The sequence below is a fragment of the Carassius auratus genome, chromosome 3, assembly GCF_003368295.1.
Source record: "Carassius auratus strain Wakin chromosome 3, ASM336829v1, whole genome shotgun sequence".
Lineage (NCBI taxonomy): Eukaryota > Metazoa > Chordata > Actinopteri > Cypriniformes > Cyprinidae > Carassius > Carassius auratus.
Window position 1 is genome coordinate 658,751 of NC_039245.1, and position 21,438 is coordinate 680,188.

Below are 21,438 nucleotides of genomic sequence, written 5' to 3' on the forward strand. Positions count from 1 at the left end.
CATGGGATAGTTTCATTTCAGAATCTCACCAGTAAAGATATAATTTAATTTATAGATATTGCCTACTTTCATAGGGGTCTGATGATGCTTTTTTAAAGATCATTATTATGTGTATTTGGTGTAACAGAATGTGTTAACATGCTTTAAGGTTCAAAAAACACATTATTTTTCAAATACTGTACATTATTATAGGTCCTCTATGCCCCACCTCTCTCAAACGCATCGTTTTCTACAAAGTCCCTCCTTCCAACAAGTGCAGTCTGCTCTGATTGGCCAACTCACCCAGTGCATTGTGATTGGCCAATCACCGAAAGCACTCGTGGGAAATGTCATGCCCCTTTCCATAATCACAAGCTTTCTTTCAAAATAAATGTAAAGACCGTCAATAATGTCCTTAGTTTTACCTGCAGTTCAAGCCTGAAAGGGGAACGGAGTGGTGTGACAGACACAGTGATGAAGCTCATATGTGTTTGCAGTACACAAGCCACGGACGGTTAAGACAACTGACTCCACAGTGTGATCCCCTCTCTCTTTCTCTCTCTCACACACACATGCAACATGCAAAACTCTGCATTTGAACAGTCAATAGCAAATACTTAAATTTATAACAAAACATACTTACAGTAGCTGATTCAGAACCGCCAGATCGTCGCAGCAAAGTCAGAATGACCTCCTCTCATGGGTTCACGAAACAGTCATCCATAAAATGCGTTGCTGTTCTGTTGTAAGTAATCTTAAAGATTCCTAAATGCATCTACTTTTGGAAGACCAAATAAAGTGCTTTCTCTTTCACCTAGAAACACACAGAATCTCCCTGACATGACTGCTTCAACACTAACTGCGGTTACTGAAACCATGCCTTCTTTCTTTGCGTGTACATTTGGGCGGCATTAAGCAAATATTTCCACATAGTGACGTAGACATGTGGGGGCGTGTTTGAACGAGATGTTTTAAATTATTCTTGATAACGAATATATCTTTGGATTTAAGACTTTAGTCTTTGCAACTTAACAGATCTTCATTATGCACCAAGAGCTTGTAACACTCCAAAGTGAAAGGAAAAATTGAAATCGCATCATATGACCCCTTTAAAGATTTTTCTACACGCTATAGCAAAAAAATAAAAGTTTACTGGCATAGTGCCCGCTTGCATTATGATATGAATTGAGTTTGGAACACAGCGGCACACAAAATCAAGATTGCACACCTAGAAGCATTTCCGCCCATGTTCCTGCATAGAGTGCTTCAAGCCTCGGAACTGACATATACATCAATTCCAATATTTCTAGAAGAGAAAGCATCTCATGTTTCTTATTTGCAATCAGAGATGAGAGATTGCATTTCACTTCTGAATAACCGTTTTAGTTCAAAAGCGATAATACGGCGCTTCTAGGAGATGCGCTTGTTGTGCCAACAACACCGAAGGCAATTTATTCACTTTCAAGAGGTGAGCGGGTATCTCTTGCTGGTTTCAGAATGCTTCATTTGTGTGCTTATAAATAATTGCAGAGGTTGAGAGGAGGAAAGAACAGCGCATTAGCAAAACACGCAGCAGACAGGGACAAAACCAAGGGGAGGTGAGTGGGGTGGGTTGCCAATTCCCTGCCCTATTTCATTGTGTCCCTGCGCAGATATGGTTAATTCTCCTTGGCTCACTTTTTAATCCAATGCCATTTCATTATTTACGCACCCACGTTCACATAAAGGGCTGTCTGCTTCCCCTTCTCCTCGTGGTTCTTCTCCTGGGGAAGGAAACAAAAGTTAATTGAAATAAATGAACTGGGGAGTGAATCAGGGTTGATTACATCTGCGAGGTAGGAAGTGATGTTGATTACAAGTGCAGAGAGAGCGAGAGAATGGAGAGAATGTAGCTGCGGCTAATGAAGAGACATGCTTGTCTGTTGCCTTTACAGAAGACATCACAGTGCCTCTGATCCTTTCCAAAAAAGACACACGCTTCAAAACCCCCAAAATTACTTGCACTCCGAAGACAATGAAAAGGTCTCCTTAAAAGAACAGCATTTTTTAATTCGCTCATTTTTTTCACAAATACAATTGTCAGGAAAAAGAATAAGTATTATCATTCATACTTTATAATAACTGTACACCGTGTAAAATTAGTAGCACAGACACTATACAAAGGAGGGTTCAGAGGTCAGGATGGGCAGGACTAGTTAGTTTAGAAATAAGGATGCTAGCGATAGCTAGCGGGTCAATTAATCGGTCAATATTTAGTCATTTTGGGATTGTCCAATTAACAAATTAGGTTGATCCACATTATGTAGTTTCAAAGCAATCCTGTCAATAGATAATATAAAAAATATATATTTTTGGTTTTAATTTTTGTGAATAAAGTGTGTTTAATTGAATGTAATGATTAACAGATTTGGTAGTTTGCTTTATGTGAGTCAAATAACAACCTTGCCTTAGTCTGTATTTTTGTATTGCTTTACAGTACAAAATTCTTAAATCGTGATGTATTTGCCTGCAAAATGATATAAGTCAGTTAATGAGGAGTTAATAGGGTCAATGGGGTTAGAAAAATACAGATTATTTACTTTCATTTTCAACAGAATGTAAACCTATTCTTTTTTTCAATTTTAAGTTTTAAGTAAACATTGTATAAAATGCATTTACTCTTAGCAATTTTGTGTAGGCCTATATCATTTGCAATATATTATATAGATATAAACATTACATCATCTGCAAGCCTGCTCTTTACAAATATGTTTTGCACCATATTGGCTGTATATAACAGCACTTTTTTTCTGTGAGTGTTTATCTCCCTCCATTAGTATTAAGCACCACATATGTCTTCCCTTTTCCTACCTCTGCCCCGAGACAACAAATTATCATTACACGTAGCAGAATATAAAAAACGAATTGCTTTAGCACCACAGTGTTCCACACAACAAACAAGACATATCAACACACATACACAGCACACAGTACTTTTGAGGTTGATGATCAGGAACTTCAGATATAAGTGAGTTTACATAAAAAAGAAGCATAATTTAATTAGTCTTCAGTGTAATGTTCATATGACACCCCTCTCTCAATCCGACACAGTATTTTTCATTCATTACTACACATATATGAAGCAAATCGGCTATGTGGAGCAAAGGTTGATACGCTAGCACCATGGAAACATGGATCACTGACAGGCAAACATACTATGCTGCCCACTAACAGGACAAGCAGCTTAAGTGAGCGGACTACTTTACATATTAATAAGCAGCTGGGCTCCATTTGAGTCATGCATAAACTGCTTTGCATTTTGAAAAGCTCGGGCCTTATTTAACATTGTTTATGTAAAGTATGAGCGTGTACTGATTAAAGATGAGTAACACTGCATTTCTGATGTGACGGGGAATATCTAAGCGAGGAATTACAAACAGATCGGGGTGGTATTTTCTTGTCAAACTAGTAAAGAGGTATACTTTGCCTCAGGTGGCATCATATTGCAGTCAAGGCGGGAAAATGGGGCTCAGAAATATTTACTCTTCAATGTCGAAGCGGATCCCTCAAGTGGCAAATTAATTTCAAATCATAGCTATCAAATGAGACAAACAAATATGAGATCCCAGTCACAGGCTGTAAATTCAATACAGTATGCTATGGGCTAAAACGGTCTGTGGCGCAGATGACAGACAGACGATGTATTTGTTTTTCAGCCGGAGCAGTTCTGGGAACTCTAGTGGGTCGTGCCTCATAATTTAATCCACAGGTGAGTACAGTATAAAAAGGAGATAAAAAAGACTTCCCTTTAATAAATGTGCTTAATTTGTCCTGATTGCCATCCTTGCATAGCCACCATTGATTTGTGGGCTTCTGCAACCCATCAGAAGTTCAACAGTCATTTGGAAACATGCCACAAACCCACCGTCTTCATATCACTTAATAAATATCACTGGTGGCCTCGTTTCTTTAGCTGGCGAGTCCTGTGATAAGGCGCTCTGTTTTAGCCATTAAAACACACAGGTCCAACATGGAAGCCAAACTTCTGGTTGTTATTCCCAAAGTCTGATACTGCTACATCTATGATCGGAAGAAGCTCTGACCGCGGCGAGTCGATCCGCAGCACGGTTCTCTCTTGACCCTTACGCGTCTGTGGAAAGAAAATGAAACGTGAGCTGAAAGAAGATTCCTGGTTTGGACTTATGTAGTGTATTTTTGCTCAGTTATGAATTGCTGAGTGTATCCCTGTGAGGTTCTGTTGTTGTATAACGCATTAAACTCCTGCTGAAATAGGCTTATTTGGGTGCTATTTTAGAATTAGCTTGTTCTGACTGTTTTTAGCTCCCCATTCTCCACTAAGGGAAGGCTAATTTGGTGATTCATTAAACTCCAAGAAACTAAGTGTGGGCATTTTTATAAAGAAGTTCCCATACAGACCAAATTACTGTTTACAAACAACAAACCCACGGTGACGGTATAACCAGGTTCTTCAGGTACACCAGAAAAGAGCTGCAGTAACTATCAAGGGTCCCCTTATGCCTTGATTTGGTTTTTGGGGTGTGCTAGAATTGCACTATACATTTGAGGGTGTTTATTCACTAACCAGTCGACAAACTGCTTGCGTGAGGTCATCTTAAAATCTCCTCACCTGACAACCATCATGCAGTGATGTGATAAAGGGCGATTTGGCTTGTGTCATCTCCTCGTCGTTGCTGCCGCGAAACCGTAAGGCATGTTGATGGCTGTGGCTCGCCACGTTGTACCAGCCGACGGAGTTCTGGCAGCTATAGGTGAAGCTCTGCGTAGCTGTGGCACTGAGGAGCTTCAGGAAGGTCAGCTGAACCACAGGAACTGGATTTCCATCAGTGTCAATATAGGAGAACTGCAGCAATGGGGGAATCATGGGTAAGGAGCACTCAGCTTAATCAAAGACAGCTCTTTAGACACACTGATTGCGTGACATCCATACAAACTTGCACACCCCTCCTAGATGTTATTTCTAACAAAGGCAGGAGAGAGTGACATCTGTCTGCCTAAATCTCTATAACAAGGTCAGATGTCACACCTTACGAATGAGCTCCGAGTGAAACAGGCTTTAGCTGTTAGTTTCAAGCATCATTTAATGAGTCAAGACGGATGGAGGTCGCTAGCGTGCACTCAAGAGAGTTTGGCCCAAGGCATTTCAGATAGAGCCGCATATAAATTCCACCATATCCCTTTTGTAGACCAGACATACCATTTTTTTTTTTTTTTTATCAAAGACACATACCCACTGAGTGATACATCTCTGTTGAGTGTTTGACAGTTTAGAAAATCTCTTTCACCATGTTCCGTCATTAATTTGAGAGTAAAAATTCTGAATAACATCTGGTCTATTTATTCCATGTGGCAGTATGTTTCTAAGAAACTGCCTTTCTGTTTATGTTGACCATAAATCATTTTGAGGCAAAAAGTTATATAAAAAGGTGTCTAGATTCAAACTTGTGTTGACAGTCAGACTGTTCAAAGATGAGAGAAAAACAATGGAAGGGAAAAGCACCTGTTTGCCCTTTCTGTACTGGCTGTACCAACTGCCCGTTTTTTCTTTGTTCCAGGCGGCCAGCTTCACCTGTATTGAGAGATGAGGAGACAGATCAGATGTGTTTTTCTTCAGACTCCAGAAGTCCTGTTGAACTCAGACTGCAGGAAGACGTGTGCAGTGTTTGTGAGTATGGTCTGAGAGTCACCGTTTCAAATCGTTTATCAGGATGCAGACAGGTCTCCCCCTCCGCAGTGAAGTTGCAGAAAACCTTAATGGAGTCTCGATGGCAGCCTTGGTTTGGGTCAATCCAATATTCACCTAAGAGGGGGTGGATTGTAAGATCTCTTAAAATAGTTTTTGAATACTCATTTAGCTGGGGAGAATAACATGGGGCAAATTCACTAAATAGTCAATTACAGTAATTAATTTTTTTTAAATTAAGTAAATGCACAAAGAGCACAAACAGCTCTTTTCCATGTAAATTAGAATCATTAAAAATACTGCTAGTGCTATTTGCAAATGTCATGTGGGATTCAGAATTGAGAATCCTTTTTATATTACAAATTAATTCATGAATCTAAAATGAAGTAGAATTAAAATGTATGGCAAGAAAAGGAAGACATTACTGTAGCTCAAACTGTAAAGTATGGCACTAGCAACACAAAGGTCATGAGGTCGATTCCCAGAGAATGAACAACTGTATGTTGTTAATTCCAAGTGCATAAATTCAAACAAATTCAAATAAACTCCAATTAGTGCCGTTTTGACAAGAAAAGGAAAAGTTTGACAGACATCTGGATATCTCCAGATGTGTGGTGTAGACAAGTGCACATTCTGCATTTTTAAAAGCTGATTCAGGTGTCTGGATTTCGGTGGAATGTAGTGATTCTACGTATATAGTTCCATTGAAGTTTGTCAGATTGTGGTAGTCTGCAGCATCTTTTACAACCAAGCACTCTGAATTGACCTGATTGATAGAGAATTGCACTATGCAAATTCTATTCATCTTAAATTGTGTGCTTTTACCTGATTTGCATAATTCCTTTAGTGAACAGGAAGCATGTGCAAATAAACCAAGACGGGCACAATTAGCAGGCATTCTTAGTGAATTCCCCATAGGAGAAATTAATTAACTAACGGGAAATGTGTGTAAATTTCCTCACCATCCTTGTATTCTGGATGGCACAACATCAGCTCCTTGCATGTGCGGGCAGGACTCTCGAAGGTCCCGAGTGGTTTTCTCATGAGCTCCACCTCTGTTTTCATTGAGTTAAGTGAAGCGAACACCTCCTCCATGCCTTCAGGCTCATCCAGGGACTCGTCTGCCTGTAGGAAATCCTCCATATTGAACTGAACTGCTTCCTCGTCCTCACTCTCTGACCTGACTGTGGCTCCTTGTTGGTTTGAGTGTGTCCTTCGCTTTTTTCGTCCCTCTCTGATTGGCAGAGGCTCGATCATGGTGGCTGGTGGGCCCTAGAGAAACAGAGTGATAGGTGACATGAGGAGACATGAAAACAGAAAGAAACAGAAAAGTAAGGAGACTTTATGATGGCTCACAGGTATTCCAGGTGGGCCAGCAGGTCCTGGATCTCCTCTTGCACCGATGGCTCCCTGTGGTGGGGAGAGAAACAGAAACAGTTTAGTCAGGCATCCCTAAAAATGGCATTTCCCTCAAAGGCCCCTGCCAACACAGCGCTTCATGGGGCGATTCGTTCAGAGGGATTATCCAAGTTAGAGAAGCAGGATACAACTCAGGCACTGACAATGTCTTTCACTCAGGTTTCATAACAGAAGCAAAAGCTCAGATAAAAAACAAAAAAAATACCATATGAACACAGAGAGGCTGAAAAATAGGATTGCAATGAAAAACATATATATACCAACCTGGTCTCCTTTAGATCCTTTCTCACCGATTGCACCCTACCAGTGAGATAGAAAATAATAAAAAAAAGAATTGCACTGACTCCATAAATAAATGTAAACATAACAGGTACCTTCAGAAGGAGTTGTTGTCCTTCAATAAAACTAAGGTAAATAAAGTGAAGAAAATGGAATGTTTCATTAATGGCAACTCACAGACAACCCGGGGAATCCAGGTGGACCAGTCGGGCCGGGGGGGCCAGAAACACCCTATTATCAAGAGAACAGAATAACATTTTCTTTAAGACCTCCATTAATAAAGACAGTTAAGGGGGTATGTTTAACATCATTCCAATATGTTTACATTTGAACAATTCCATTATTATTATCGGTCTTTTTCATTGGCGCCTGACAAACCAAGATTCTACCAACTTCTGTGCTGGCTACTAGTCATCATGCTAACATTTGCCCACCAATCTATCAACAAAATAGACATTAAATTCAAAGGCATCCTACCTTTCTAAGACATTGGTCATAAAAGAAAATTATAGCTTCTTATTAAACTTTTCTCATGAAACAATCACACTTTTTCAGGTTCCTTAGCATGTGCTTAGTGAATTTGTGATTGGCTTGTTTGAGAATGTTTGTGCATTGTTGCGTACTGTTAATGTTACATACATTTAAATACATTTTTATAAAAAGCATACATGCATTTTATAAAACTCTAAATGCTAATGCTCTAAAATCAAATGCTTATATACTATAAAGTATATAATGTTGATCATAGCTGAAATGTATACATACACCATCTCCTTTGGGGCCTTGTACTCCCTGATTTCCTGGCAGGCCTCGATCTCCTTTCTCCCCCATTTCTCCTGGTGGTCCAATAAGTCCAATCAGCCCGACATGACCCTAGACAGCATAAAGACCAGCAGAGTTAAGACTAGGGCACTGAGCCATTAGTTACCACGTCATAATTTTGCAAACACAAAGACTTCACAATATTTCACAATGAGCACAGTGCTAGGAAGATATGTTTTCTGCTTGGCTTTAGTGCGAGATGAACTGTAATCGAAAAGAAAAAAACACACACACATCTATGATGCAGTCAGGTTTCATAACTCGCAGTGTGAAGTGTTTATGATACTCTCAAACCTTATCTCCTTTAATGCCGGGATCTCCTTTCAGTCCTGGTAATCCAGTTGGACCCTATATAAAGCAAAGCCAGACACAAAAGGCAATTTCATTTTGAGGCAGAATTTGCCACAAACCCAAAATCATCTGTTTTCTTTTCTTAGATCAGCATTTGATACAGTTGTAGATATATATGGGAGAGAAAGTAGTGGTGAAAACTTTACCATTGGTCCTGGGGGTCCCGTTTGCCCTGGGGGCCCATTTAACCCTTGCTCTCCCTGAAAAGGTTCAAGTTCAAGATAGATTAAGCGGTCAGAGAGATCAATAATAAGTGTGGGTAAGTCACATTATTCAATATCTGCTATTGCTAGATTGATTTTCTGTAACATGGACTCACAGCAGAGCCTGGAATCCCACGCAATCCCTCTGGACCAGGGTTTCCAGGGTGTCCCTGTGGTCCGACAGGCCCTGTTTTTCCCATTGGACCCTCCGCACCAGCAGAACCCTGAAAAAGATAGAAATGACAGTTGTTTTTGTTGAAAAAAGAGGTGCATGCGACACATGAGTTTATGTGAAGATTTATTATTTAATAATCTCACCTTTGCCCCATTTTTTCCCTGTTTCCCTTCATTTCCCTCAGGACCTACGTGACCCTGTGTAGAAGGAGACTAGTGATTAGATTACAGTTTTTACTTTTATAGTATGGGAGTCATTCAGTGCAAAATTGAAATTCACCCTCCGTCCAGGTGGCCCTTGAGGGCCAGGCTCTCCTGAGGCTCCTGGGGGTCCCTGTTCAAAACAGAATATTTATTTAATAAGCTTCTCAAATATATCATTACATCGATATCTCTAAGTGCTTGAATACTCCACTTACAGCTTTACCAGGTTCGCCATTATCCCCTTTAGTTCCTGGACCACCATCAATGCCCTAATACCAAAAATTGTATTCAAATCACCATGTGAATTTGCCATCAAAATGTGTCAATCTTGAAGCTTGAATTGAAGCAGGTTTTGCTGCACTTACATTCGCACCTGGCTCTCCAGGGGGTCCCGCGTCTCCAGGAAATCCAAGGGGACCCTATTGAGGAAAATGGATGGTGTCAGAGTATAAATATCCTGACAGTTTTAACTATGGGAATAGTTGCTCACTGGGTTTCCTTTGGGTCCATCTGATCCAGGTGTGCCTCTGATTCCTGGGGGTCCTGCAGCCCCAGGGGGGCCAGCATCACCCTTCTCACCCACTTCACCTTTCTCTCCCTTGACATTAAAGCAACAGGGTGCTTAGTGATACAAGGGGGATCAAAGACTAATGAGAAAAGAGGTAACAGGAAGACATTACTTACAGGGGGGCCAGTTTCACCAACATTTCCTGGATTGCCTGCTTCTCCATCCTCACCCTAGAGAAAGAGCAATAGAGACCGACAAAGAGAAGGAAGCAAAAAGAAAGAAAGCAACCATCTATCATACTTAGGCTTACATGTTTACGTAGTTACAGAGGCAGCACCCTCCAACAAATAAACACAACCTCCCCCATAAATCACAAAAAACACTTATGGACAGTGAGAGGGAGGTATACCTTTTCTCCCACCATTCCTGGCTGGCCCACTCCACCCGGCATGCCCTGAGGACCCTTGCCACACAGAACAAAACTAAGTCAGTTTCATACATAATGCATGCAAGGCTGTCTACTCTAGTTGCAGACTGTTGACATTACAGTGATGAGATTACAGACTACCAAGCATGGTGTAAAACGCCACACTATCCAGCTTCCTCCTGGCAGAGGCGTTTATGGCTGCAGTGGCTGAGTATGAATATCTTGGGTGAGTCTAAACTGAAGTGGTTGCCCTTTTGCCTCTGGAGACTTTAAGTGAGGTGCACACAGCCAAATAGATGACCAGCACATTTATACTGGATGCTTCTCATATGATGGGCACAAAGAGCTCCGGTGCACAACACTTCTCTTTTCCTCTCCAGCTCTGTGAGAGTGCTGGTGTACGGGTCACTGCCGCATCTGTCTCTGTTCTCTCGCTTTTCAATTATTAACACATGGGAGATGTTCAAAGGCGGCCATTAATAGAGGTAAATGTAACTCTCTCTCAAGGATGATAGTCTAATATTCCTTAATCATTCATAGAGAAGTAAATATAACTCTTGCAGAAGGATCATATCCCACTTCTTGTTAATAATTCAACTCTCAAAATCATGGGTGGGCAGAAAGAGATATGGGGAGGATGAAAGACTGAGGAAAGAGATATGAGGTGTCGTATGTGGGGTGGGGGGGTTCATCTGCGGTACGGAAGAGTGTTGATACACTGGATGGGTTTTTTGGAGTCGTGAAACAAAGACTTCTCATTATGTCTCAGCAGTACTGGTACGACAACCCCTAATCAGCACTAATCTACTGTCCTATGCTTGAACTTGACTGCACAGCGGTCTGATAGACAGAAAGGAAAACACAAAGACACTTACCTCTCCCCCACTGGGTCCCTGGGGGCCACGTGGGCCATGTTGTCCTGGAGGGCCCTAATGAGAAGCAAAAAGATTAAGCATTTATCTCATTAGACATGTACTCTCTCTTTTGCTCTCTCTCCTCTTTTTGTACGATCAGCTCGTTTCTCTGTGTCAGAGAGGTGTTTTTTTTCCCCTACATCTCTGACATGGTGGTGACAGGCTATTAAGGGCGGGCTGATTTCCTCTCTGTGTGCTGTGCCTGGGTTTTAATGAGGAGCATCTCACTTCTCCATTCTCTGGTTACACTGCATGAATTCTCAACTCCTGAGGCAAACCACTTATTGCTGCAGAGGGTGGAACATGAGCCATTAATCAAACTGACCAAAATCATTGCTAGCACGCCACGCACGGTCTTCACCAAGAGATATTAGTGCAGTGCGAGGCATCCAGCTGGATAGACTACCGCGAGGATCAACACCAAGGCTGAGTGTGTAGGCTCAACAATATACAATACCCTACTCTTCAGAATCCATCAAAGAGGCTTAACGCAAACTGGTACAGGGAAAACTTGAAATTCAGTGGCTGTGCATTAGGGCTTGGAAATCCCATGATCCACAGCATTCACTCATGGATGAGATGTTCCCAGTTAGGTCTTGTGGCTTTGTTTTTGCCCGGTTTTGATGCACTTCATCTAATCGTGCATGTGTGTGGAACTGTTGACAATCTTGTTTTGCATTCCTTCATGGTTGACGGAGCCGCGAGAAGACTGTCACAAAGGAGCGCGCTCATTAGACAGCCCAGGCTCACAGTAATCTGATTAGCAGCTGTCACGCTGCCTTCCACTTCAGAACCAGCATTACTCTCTCTTCTGTCACTCTCGGCTCACACGGGCCTGACACTTATACACTCACACACATGAATAATGCCCCAGTCTCACACAGCTTCTCTCATGGTTTCCTCATCTTTCACTGTATTATAGTTCTCTACTGCCTCTCATGCTACACACAGAGAGTCCTGTTAAGAGAATTTCTGTGCAGGTTTGGAATGTTGGACTGACTTACTCCTCAGTTTGGGACAACTTTGATGTATAAGTGCTGTACTTATGAATCTTCCTTTTTATTTTGGAGAATTGGACAATTCCATTTCTATATCTCTATATAGATTATTATTACATTTTCCATTTCTATTAGCAATTCACTATGTCAATATGCACTGTTCAACTTCCTAAAATGCCTCGATTGAAATTCAATGATTAAAATTTAATTTAAAAAATAAAATGCAGGAACTAAAAGAGATCCTTTTTTTTCAAACTTGCTGCATGCATTGTGTATCATTTAGGGGTATTATAGATGCTAAAAAAAACAGATTCTAGTATTGATATGAGTAGTACATATGTGATCTGCACATCTTACCATAGTGCCAACATTTCCGGTCTCTCCCTTCTCTCCTGGGGGTCCTGGCATTCCCTAAAGAAACACAGTTAATTTTAGACTCATACACATTTCAGAATTAAGGTGGATTAACCCCCTCAATGAACTGTGAAAACTATGTCCCATCTGGATGAAGATTAACTTAGATTTTGCAAACAGTGAATTTGTGCATGCAGTCAATAGATAAGGACATCTGGAACTGAAAGAATGCTCAATATGTAACAACTCAGGGATGTAGATTTAAAATGTATATTTGCAAAAATGTCCAGAAAACCAAACAACCTTATGTTATTATATATATAGAACCAAATTTGATTTCATAGGTTTAGTTTGGTTTAACTTTACAGTCGCGGTGTGGAAAGATGGTATGAAAAATTATATGTATGTGGAATAGGCTGTACCTGCAAACCTGGTGGTCCATTTGCCCCTTTAAAACCACGAAGACCTTCATCTCCTTTAGGGCCGTACATTCCTTGCTGTCCCCGGGGCCCTGGCTCTCCATCCAGACCCTGAAAGAGACATGAGTGCTGGGCTATGAACACACACAGAATTGTAAGCAGCATCAACCTCACATTGGGTCAGGCACTCCACACTCATACATACTGGTGCTCCTAGCTGTCCAGGAGGTCCCTGACTCCCAGATGGCCCTGGGGGACCCTGTGAGATAGAATGCAGAGATTTGGTGTTACATACCTCTAAAGAAAGTTCATGTAATATTCAGCACATATGACAAGATTAGGGATGTGCCGAATAGTTAATCCATATTCAGAAAGGCACAGTAAAAAAATAAAGCATTCTACGGAGCCACTAAAGGGACATTGTTAGCAGCTTGCAAGCAGCAACTTGTTACATTACAGTACATAAAATTTCCCTTACCACATAACAGATTAAAGAGAGATGACTGATAGGATGATGGCAAATGATTTGCAGATCCTGAACACCACTGACATCTAATCTTGTAAACTGAAATCTAATCTTGTAAAATGTGTGGTAAGTACAGCCGCTCCGTAGTTTACACAGAGTAGGTGTGAATCTTGAAAGTGAAAGTAAAAAAGCGAGCTCACATACAAAAGCGATTTCAATGCCCTGCATATTAATAGCTGCTCCCTGAAGCCCGTGTTTTATATACAGTGTAATTACCCAACAATATAATTACGAAAGAAAGCAATTAAATAAATGTTTCTTCCCATCTCGCATTTATTGCCTTTAGGGGTTCCATAGTACTGTACACATCATTTCCTTTCCAAACACGGTATTCGGATTCGGACACATCCCGAGAAAAGATAGAGATACTGACCCCCTCTCCCTTGTCTCCTTTGCTGCCTTTCTGCCCTGGTCCACCTGTCTCCCCCTGAAAAACATACACATGCCCATAAATAACAAGCAGTATGAGCGCAGGCATGTGCAACTACTGAAAAAGTAGTCAAAGCTGTACCTTATCTCCGTCTTCTCCAGGTGGACCAGGTGACCCTGCAGGACCCGGTAATCCCACAGGCCCTTGTTCTCCATCTCGCCCAGCAGGACCAAATGAACCTTTCTCACCCTAAAGTGGAACGGAAGTAATTAGTAATTGCTCTTGAAGCTACTCTGGCACAGTAGTAAATCTTCTCAATTCACAAAGTAATATATCCTGTTGACACTCACCGGCTCGCCCTTCTCTCCCATTGGCCCAGGGGGGCCAACACCTCCCGTACGGCCAGGCTGACCAATGGCACCCGCAGGTCCAGCGGGTCCTCTTTCTCCGGTGGCACCCTGTACAGACAAAGGAATGTAACATTTTAGTTAAGTGAAGTATATTAAGGAAAACACAAAGGAGGAGGAAATGTAGGACCATGGAAAAATCACTTACAATAGGTCCTGCAACACCAGGGGGGCCCTCCCCACCCTTCAGACCAGCAGTACCCTAATAAGCCATACATGTAGAGATAGAAAGAGACAGTAGAGATAAGATATATGCCAAAAAAAAATACTAGAACAATCGCCATCTGTTTATTTGTACAAGGTCTGCTGTCATATTGGAACAGTTGTCACTTATGTAAAGGCAGCAGCCATAACAGCAGGGATTATGAGAAGATTCTCTCAGATGTGCTGATGTACATTACCAGAGTGCCAGGTAAGCCTCTTTCTCCTCTGAATCCACGACGCCCAGCAGGACCACTCTTCCCAGGCAGCCCTGCGGGGCCTGGATCTCCCTGGAGACCAGAGAACACAGAAAAATGGATCCCTGTTTCCACAACTCTCTCACTCATTAGGAGTCATCCATCACTCTTTATAGGCACTGAGCCATGCTGGGAGCTCTATTCATATTGAATGAGCGGAAACATATGGAGTGTAATGAGCGATGCAACTTATAACAAGATGGATGTGTTTGGTGTGTTATGTAATGATAAGGATTTCAATGCCATCTTATCTAATGCTATATCTAACCTTGGCTCCCTCTTTGCCTGTGACTCCTGGCAGACCTTGCTCTCCAGGGGGTCCTGGGGCACCCGGATGTCCCCTGTCTCCAGTGGGGCCAGTCTCCCCAGTTTTTCCCTGGAATAGAAGATAAGTGAGACAGTTAGATCAGATCAAACATTCATAAATGTTGCATAGCTTCATGGAACTGAACGAAGACTCCCATGAATGAAGGCATTGTTCATTCAAGCCTGTATGATCGACCTACCTGTGTGCCAATCACTCCAGCAGGCCCGGGGGGACCAGTCTTTCCTTGAAATCCCTGTATGGAAATACTTAAATTTGAAAATGTTCTTTCCCACTGCTTATCAAACAACTAATAACTATTCAGTGTATCTAGATATGGAAAATAATTTAAAGACCAAGATGGGCCCTGTCCCAAATGCTGTCCTCACCCCACACTTGGGTAATGTGATGGCTCATAAAATGTCAGGTAGTAATTCACTGTCAATTCTGCATTAGCTCAGCTCAGAGGGCAAACAGTGGCTCTTAAAAGCACTCGAGGAATTAACTGACAAATGGGACACACAGTGGTCTCAGGGTCTTTGATTATTTGTCATTTAAGGATTCATAAGGGCGCTCTCAAGTCACATCAAATGTGTCACAAGTCCACATCAAGCACACCATTTGGGACATCACCATGGTTACCTTTCTATGAAACGATTCTTTTTAAAATATGAACTGACTCACTGGCTCTCCCCGTTGGCCAGGGTGACCTGGCAACCCATCCTTTCCTGGAGGGCCCTGAAAAGAAAGGCCCAAAACTTTAGAGATATGCTTTCATTCTCTCAAAGAGTTTTCTTTCTTTATTGGTCACTTACGTTTGGTCCCTTTGGCCCGGCCTCTCCATCCCGTCCTTGTGGACCTTGAGGGCCCTGAAGCAGAGTAGAAGAAACACTGTTATTCATTTATCTCTGGCAATGAAAAGAAATGTGAAATCTCACATTAGTTTCATAGACTGACTGTGTAATACGAAGATAATTGTAATAGATAACACATACTCTCTCTCCTGCGGCACCTTGTGGACCGTCATGACCAGCAGAGCCCTGAGCATAAGACAAAGAAAGGGATGTCACACGAATTTTAAACACATACCATACCACCTATTTATAAGGATCTCTAAAGGATCATTGTCTGTATGAGGCTGGATTTCTTACCTTGGCTCCAGGCTTTCCTGTCGGGCCTCTTGCTCCTCTTCCCCCACGTGCACCCTACAACAACAGGAACATTTAAATATGCTTACAAAAATGCATGATTAAAACAATTGTTCAGTCAATTATTATTACTGTTCACTCAATAATCCCTGCATGTGTATGTATTAAAACAATAAAGTTTTACATTTCATTAGGATGCTTAAGACTTACATTTGGACCTCTTTCACCATCCGAACCAGTCTGTCCAGCAGGACCCTGTAAAGAAAGGATATAAAAATGAACACACACACATTGATGCAGCGGGGTATGTGTGGTCCCTCGGACAGTGTACCATGGCCATCGGCCTCTTACCCTCTTTCCTTTCTCTCCTTCCATCCCGGCTGTTCCAGGAAAGCCCACTGATCCCTGTGGACCGACCCGAAGGTTAATCAATTACCACATTCCATTCATTAATCAAACTCTACATTTAATTAACTAACAAATTAACCTCTGAAGTCCCATTGCCATAAATAAGCCAAATAATAATTGTAGTTTCAGATAAGCTATTAATAAAACAACCTCTAAATGGCCATTAATCATCCTAGGTAAAAATGTAATATTGAAATATTAATATACCATGACTGAGACCTGCGGCTTTCAGATTTTGTTTAAAAAAAAAAAAAAAAAAAAAAATATATATATATATATAATATATATATATATATATATATATGTGTGGGTGTGTGTGTGTTGTGTGTGTTGGTGTTGTGATATATATATATATATATATTTGTTTATATTTCAATGATAATGCTTTACCTTAGAGCCTTGCCCTGCCGGGATATCCAGGCAATCCTGGAACTCCAAGTTTGCCCTACACATGGAATGGAGAATTCAGGAAAATTAAGGTAACAAAAATAATTGGAATATAAATAATGCCCATTACATGCTGCAATTACCTTTTTTCCAGCATGCCAGCAGATCCAGGCTCTCCCATGGGTCCTGACTGACCCTTCAGCCCCTCCGGTCCATCTTCACCATGATTTCCAGGAGCGCCCAGTATCACCCTGAGAATGCACACACACAAGAAATTCTGAGTGGTCATCACCATTTTTTAATGCAATTTTTTGGCAAAATACCTTTCATCAACAAGCTGCACGCTATGAAGCGTAATTTGTGTCCATAGCACAAACAGTGAGTGACTACTCAAATATTGTAGTTTAATATGTAAGGCATTGAAAATGTTTGAGCAATAATAATGATGTTTGTTTTAACAAGCACACTCATCGGGTTGAATGGAAAGACTCACTCTGTCTCCTTTGATGCCCCATGTCACCCTTGGTCCCTGGGAAACCATCTTCACCCTGTAACGGACAAAAATAATTAAATTCTCTACAAATACCATTGCAATTGCTCCCACACGATGCGCAGCAGAAAACATAGATGCATTCAAGAAACGACAGAGAAAGCCATACATCAATGTGAAGCCACTATCAGTAAAGCACAGTGGTTTATCACTATAGTGGATAACTGAATGTGTCTTCTGTTCCCTTGGCTTTGTTTATGAGAAAACAAGTGGATTATTTTTTTCTCTCACTTCTTCCCTTGCTACCCTTCAGTTCCCCTCAACCCCGTCTGCGCCCTGTTAGAAAAGAACCAGATTTATCAGTGTGTGCTGCAGAGATCTCTTCAGCATCTCCAAACCTCAAGTAGGGAACGTTCACCTGAAAGGCAGAATCTCAGATAGGATGTCTTGACATGAATACCAACACTGACTGTTTAAAGTAATAAAAGTCACGGCTTGAAAATGCTGGAGATAAGAAATACAGCAACAAATAAAAAACACCACTGTGACAGAATACAGACACAGGCGACAATAATCTGGATGACGACCATTCAGAGTAAATTTTATGTGCTAGCAGGATGCATCCATTTTTTTTTTTCTGACCACATGGTTGAAGGCATCACACACTTCCACACAAAACAAGCCCAGACAGGTTCGTTTTCCTCCTTGTTGAGTTTTTCAATGTCCATCACGAGTGTTGCACAGTGTCCAAGGTTTTTCCGGGAGAGAATTAAACTGGTCTAACTGAGCCTGGTTGTCTGCCATTCACCCACAGTCGGACTGTCAATCAAAAGTCTCCCATCCTAGACCGAATGTCTTTGAGTGTCTTTGGAGCTAACTGTACTAGCTGCGATCTCAAAACAGCTCACCTTGACTCCACGGGGCCCGGGATATCCAACCGGCCCTTGTGCTCCTGATAAACCCTGAATAGAAAAAGAGGCAATGTCAGTTTAGTGTTAAAGCAGTGAAGGAGAAAGCACTGCACTAATAATACGCTGTCATTTAGCTATGATTAAACTATTGTGGCCCAATATAATATGTTGCTTGGTGATGATGATGCAGCGCAAGTCTACATTGGTGAAAATGAAACAATGACCACACAAAACCGATGGCTTGATTCAAGTGTGCAATTACTGTGATAGCGCATGCATAAAAGCACGCCGTTATGCTTTGTGAACGGTGATAATTTAGCGACTGCAGCTGGAGCGCCTGTAACAAAAGGCTTCAGACAGAGAGGACCATGAACAGGACAGTGCTTTTCTGCATGGTGCCGCATTTAGACTCTTGGCTTTCTCCATTTCCTCTTTACATTCTCACCGCTTATTCAGGTCAGTGGAGCAGCAATGTGTGTGTGTGTGTGTGTGTGTGTGTGTGTGTGTGTGTGTGTGTGTGTGTGTGTGTGTGTGTGTGTGTGATTGTAACCCACCTGGTGCCCTTCTCCCAGGGGGTCCCTCTCTTCCAGGATGACCCTGTGATTTGAACAGGATAGCCAGGTGTTAGCATGACAGCGGGCTGATTAGGGGACATCCTGTTTCTGAGACAGCTAATGAGCCAACACAAAAGGCCAGGCCTGGACTAAGGATTCTGCATCATCGCTTTTTCAGAATTCTGTGCATGAAACTAATGCTGTGAAGATTCATTGCGAATGTTTGATGTAGTGAATGAAATTTGCCAATGTGCATGTGTCCGCATGCACCATAGTGTCCCCTGCTGGCTGGGAGAGATACTTAATAGATAAAACTAATTAAAATGCATGGCATATAAATGGTAGTTTTTGCGAGACAGTACTTACTGGAGGACCATCAATCCCAGAAGGCCCTGCATTCCAGGTTTGCCCTCAGGGCCCTGTTTGGAAAAAAAAACAACACACACATGCACACTCAGTATAGAATCCTCTGATCCAAACCACAAACAAACCTTTATACCCATATGCCCAGCTTGTTAAACCATAATGTGCTTAGCACATTTGAGAGAAGGTGTGCGTGTATGTGTATGTGTGGTACATATGTGGAGTTTTGCTATTGATTATTGTCTAGCTCAATATGGAAACTCTATATGAAACCTAAATAAAGCACACACACTAAGATGCTCACTCACTCACCCACACTCAAACGCGTCTTTTCAAATGCTTGTCTACTAAGGGGTCAAAGGTCAGTGCTTTAAAACTGAAATAAAGCAAGACTTGTAGAGTTTACCTTCTCTCCTGGCAGGCCTATAGGCCCCTGTGGACCAGGGAAGCCCTGAAAAAAGAAGAATTCTTTATTCAAAGGCAAAAGTGTCACTTTTGTTCTCCAGTAACAGTGCACATTTGCACTGCTGGCATTGCTTCATTAGTCAGTACTGGAGTGTAGATAAATGTATACCTGTATGCCTGGATTCCCCTGTTGACCTGGAGGTCCAGGTTCACCAGATGGTCCTGTGAAATGGGGAAAAAGTCATCAGTTTTGCATGATGATGATAATCATCATTTTGTAAAGACATTAGTTTAGGACTTTTGCTGCATTCAAGTCCTCGGGAAGTTTCTACTTAGTTTGCAAGTCTAATTATGACTGTGTGTGTTCATTTAAAATGTCAAGCTTATTCTCTTTATTTCACTTTTTAATTTGCTGCTATATTACCACAAAATCAAGAGCAAAGGATGTGCATTATTGGTACTTTAACTATGTGTTTTAGCTCTCTCTAGCTGTCACTGAGAACGATGAGAAATATAGCTTTGCTGCGCAGTGTTGTCGCCTCATAAACTGGCTAAATGAGTAGTATTTTCTGTCAAGCTTTATAGCTGATTTTAATCAAGCACACAAAGTGCATACAAACTAAATGTACAGTCAACATGCACAATGAAAATTCATCCATAGGAAAAAAAAACAACTCACAGTTTGTAAAAGCAACAAATAATGTGTTGAGAATTAAACACTGAGAATGGGAGACTTACCCATATGGGTAATGGCCAACATATCTATATACTTTCATTGTAGTGCATTCTGTCAACACATTTCCTTTTAAAAACTGTGGAATGAGTCCAAGTTTCTGTGGTAAGACCACAGATGTTGTCAATAAAGCTTAATTGTTTTTAACCCACGATCATTCCTTTAATTACAACAATATCATTAGCTCTCTTGGGATTTTTAATTGACACGTCCCAACTTCTGAAAATTGGGGCTCAAAGAAATTGTAGAGTTCACACTGGTAATTAAACCATAGTGGTATAATTCATTTGCTATCGTCTTGTAAATACTATCATTTCAACTTGACTTAACGGCAGCATATGTCAGTTGAAAAGATGCAGGCTTGAGGTAACCTTTCTCTACAGCTCTCAAGGGATCTGTTACCTCTGTTGCCAGTGCAACAGACCCTCTACGAGTTATTTCTCAATGGTTATATCTGACATGTTGTTTCAAAATAACCAATACTAAACTTTCAGCGCTCTTTTCTGGAATTTATTAGTCGGCTGAAATTGTGTAATACATGCATGGAGAAATTCATAGTAGACCGCACCAAGTTGCCCTTTGCCCCTTGAACACCATTGACGCCTTGAATTCCTAAAAGCAAAACACAAGGTTTTGGTTCACAGTAATGCAGCAGTTAAACATCCTAATAAAACCACAGGCACCTTTATTCATGTTCTGCATGAAAAACTAGCCATTATGTAAATTTTAAGAATGGGCAATTGTCTTACTTGCTGCCCAGGTGGACCAGGTGGCCTCTTGGCCCAACAGTCCTCTTAGCCCTGTAAAGAACAACAATCAGAAAATGATCAGAAACTCTCATTAACGGTTATGAAGGTAAGTGTGTTAATGATCGAATGGTATATAACTACAGATTACAGCTGGTATATGCACAAGGGTGTACATCTGTTTAGGCTGTGCTGATGTGTTATGTGAACATGTGTAAACCTCTTATTTCCTCTAGTGTGTGTGTGTGTGTGTGTGTACGGCTGGCGTGTGTGTTTTGTTTTTGTCAGTCTTGTCTTTGTACACCGGCCAAGCCACTGTTCCAGAGCCACATCTGTGATCTCCAGGGAGGTTGATTGATATGGAAATATAATCATGCAGGCAGGATTTCATCTCTTCCTTCGCCAATCTCCCAGCTCATCTATCTCCATCCCCGCATTTATCTCCACTGCATCTCTCTCTCTCGGCAGGCATCGTG

At 41.4% G+C, this 21,438-nt stretch overlaps 1 protein-coding gene and 1 long non-coding RNA gene across 2 annotated transcripts; both read right to left on the minus strand.

Annotated features, from left to right (window-relative positions):
* Window positions 1-2,002: 2,002 nt before the first annotated feature.
* On the minus strand, window positions 2,003-16,771 carry LOC113042473 (collagen alpha-1(XI) chain-like). Its single transcript, XM_026201359.1, has 37 exons — window positions 16,764-16,771; window positions 16,317-16,370; window positions 16,176-16,220; window positions 15,969-16,022; window positions 15,813-15,857; window positions 15,633-15,686; window positions 15,502-15,555; window positions 15,020-15,073; window positions 14,782-14,889; window positions 14,457-14,546; window positions 14,204-14,257; window positions 13,999-14,106; window positions 13,790-13,897; window positions 13,652-13,705; window positions 12,958-13,011; window positions 12,756-12,863; window positions 12,337-12,390; window positions 10,943-10,996; window positions 10,050-10,103; window positions 9,817-9,870; window positions 9,623-9,730; window positions 9,498-9,551; window positions 9,348-9,401; window positions 9,209-9,262; window positions 9,073-9,126; window positions 8,871-8,978; window positions 8,698-8,751; window positions 8,495-8,548; window positions 8,144-8,251; window positions 7,556-7,609; window positions 7,364-7,399; window positions 7,037-7,090; window positions 6,643-6,952; window positions 5,685-5,797; window positions 5,498-5,566; window positions 4,607-4,840; window positions 2,003-4,108 (listed from the first exon to the last, which is right to left on the minus strand). The coding sequence occupies exons 2-37, from the start codon at window positions 16,338-16,340 to the stop codon at window positions 3,962-3,964; spliced, it is 2,895 nt and encodes a 964-aa protein (XP_026057144.1). The 5' UTR covers window positions 16,341-16,370; window positions 16,764-16,771; the 3' UTR covers window positions 2,003-3,961.
* A 2,331-nt stretch (window positions 16,772-19,102) lies between these two features.
* LOC113041448 (uncharacterized) lies at window positions 19,103-19,706 on the minus strand. The gene is made up of 3 exons (XR_003275391.1): window positions 19,653-19,706; window positions 19,485-19,529; window positions 19,103-19,134 (listed from the first exon to the last, which is right to left on the minus strand). It is a non-coding gene; the product is annotated as an uncharacterized LOC113041448 (long non-coding RNA).
* Window positions 19,707-21,438: the final 1,732 nt, after the last annotated feature.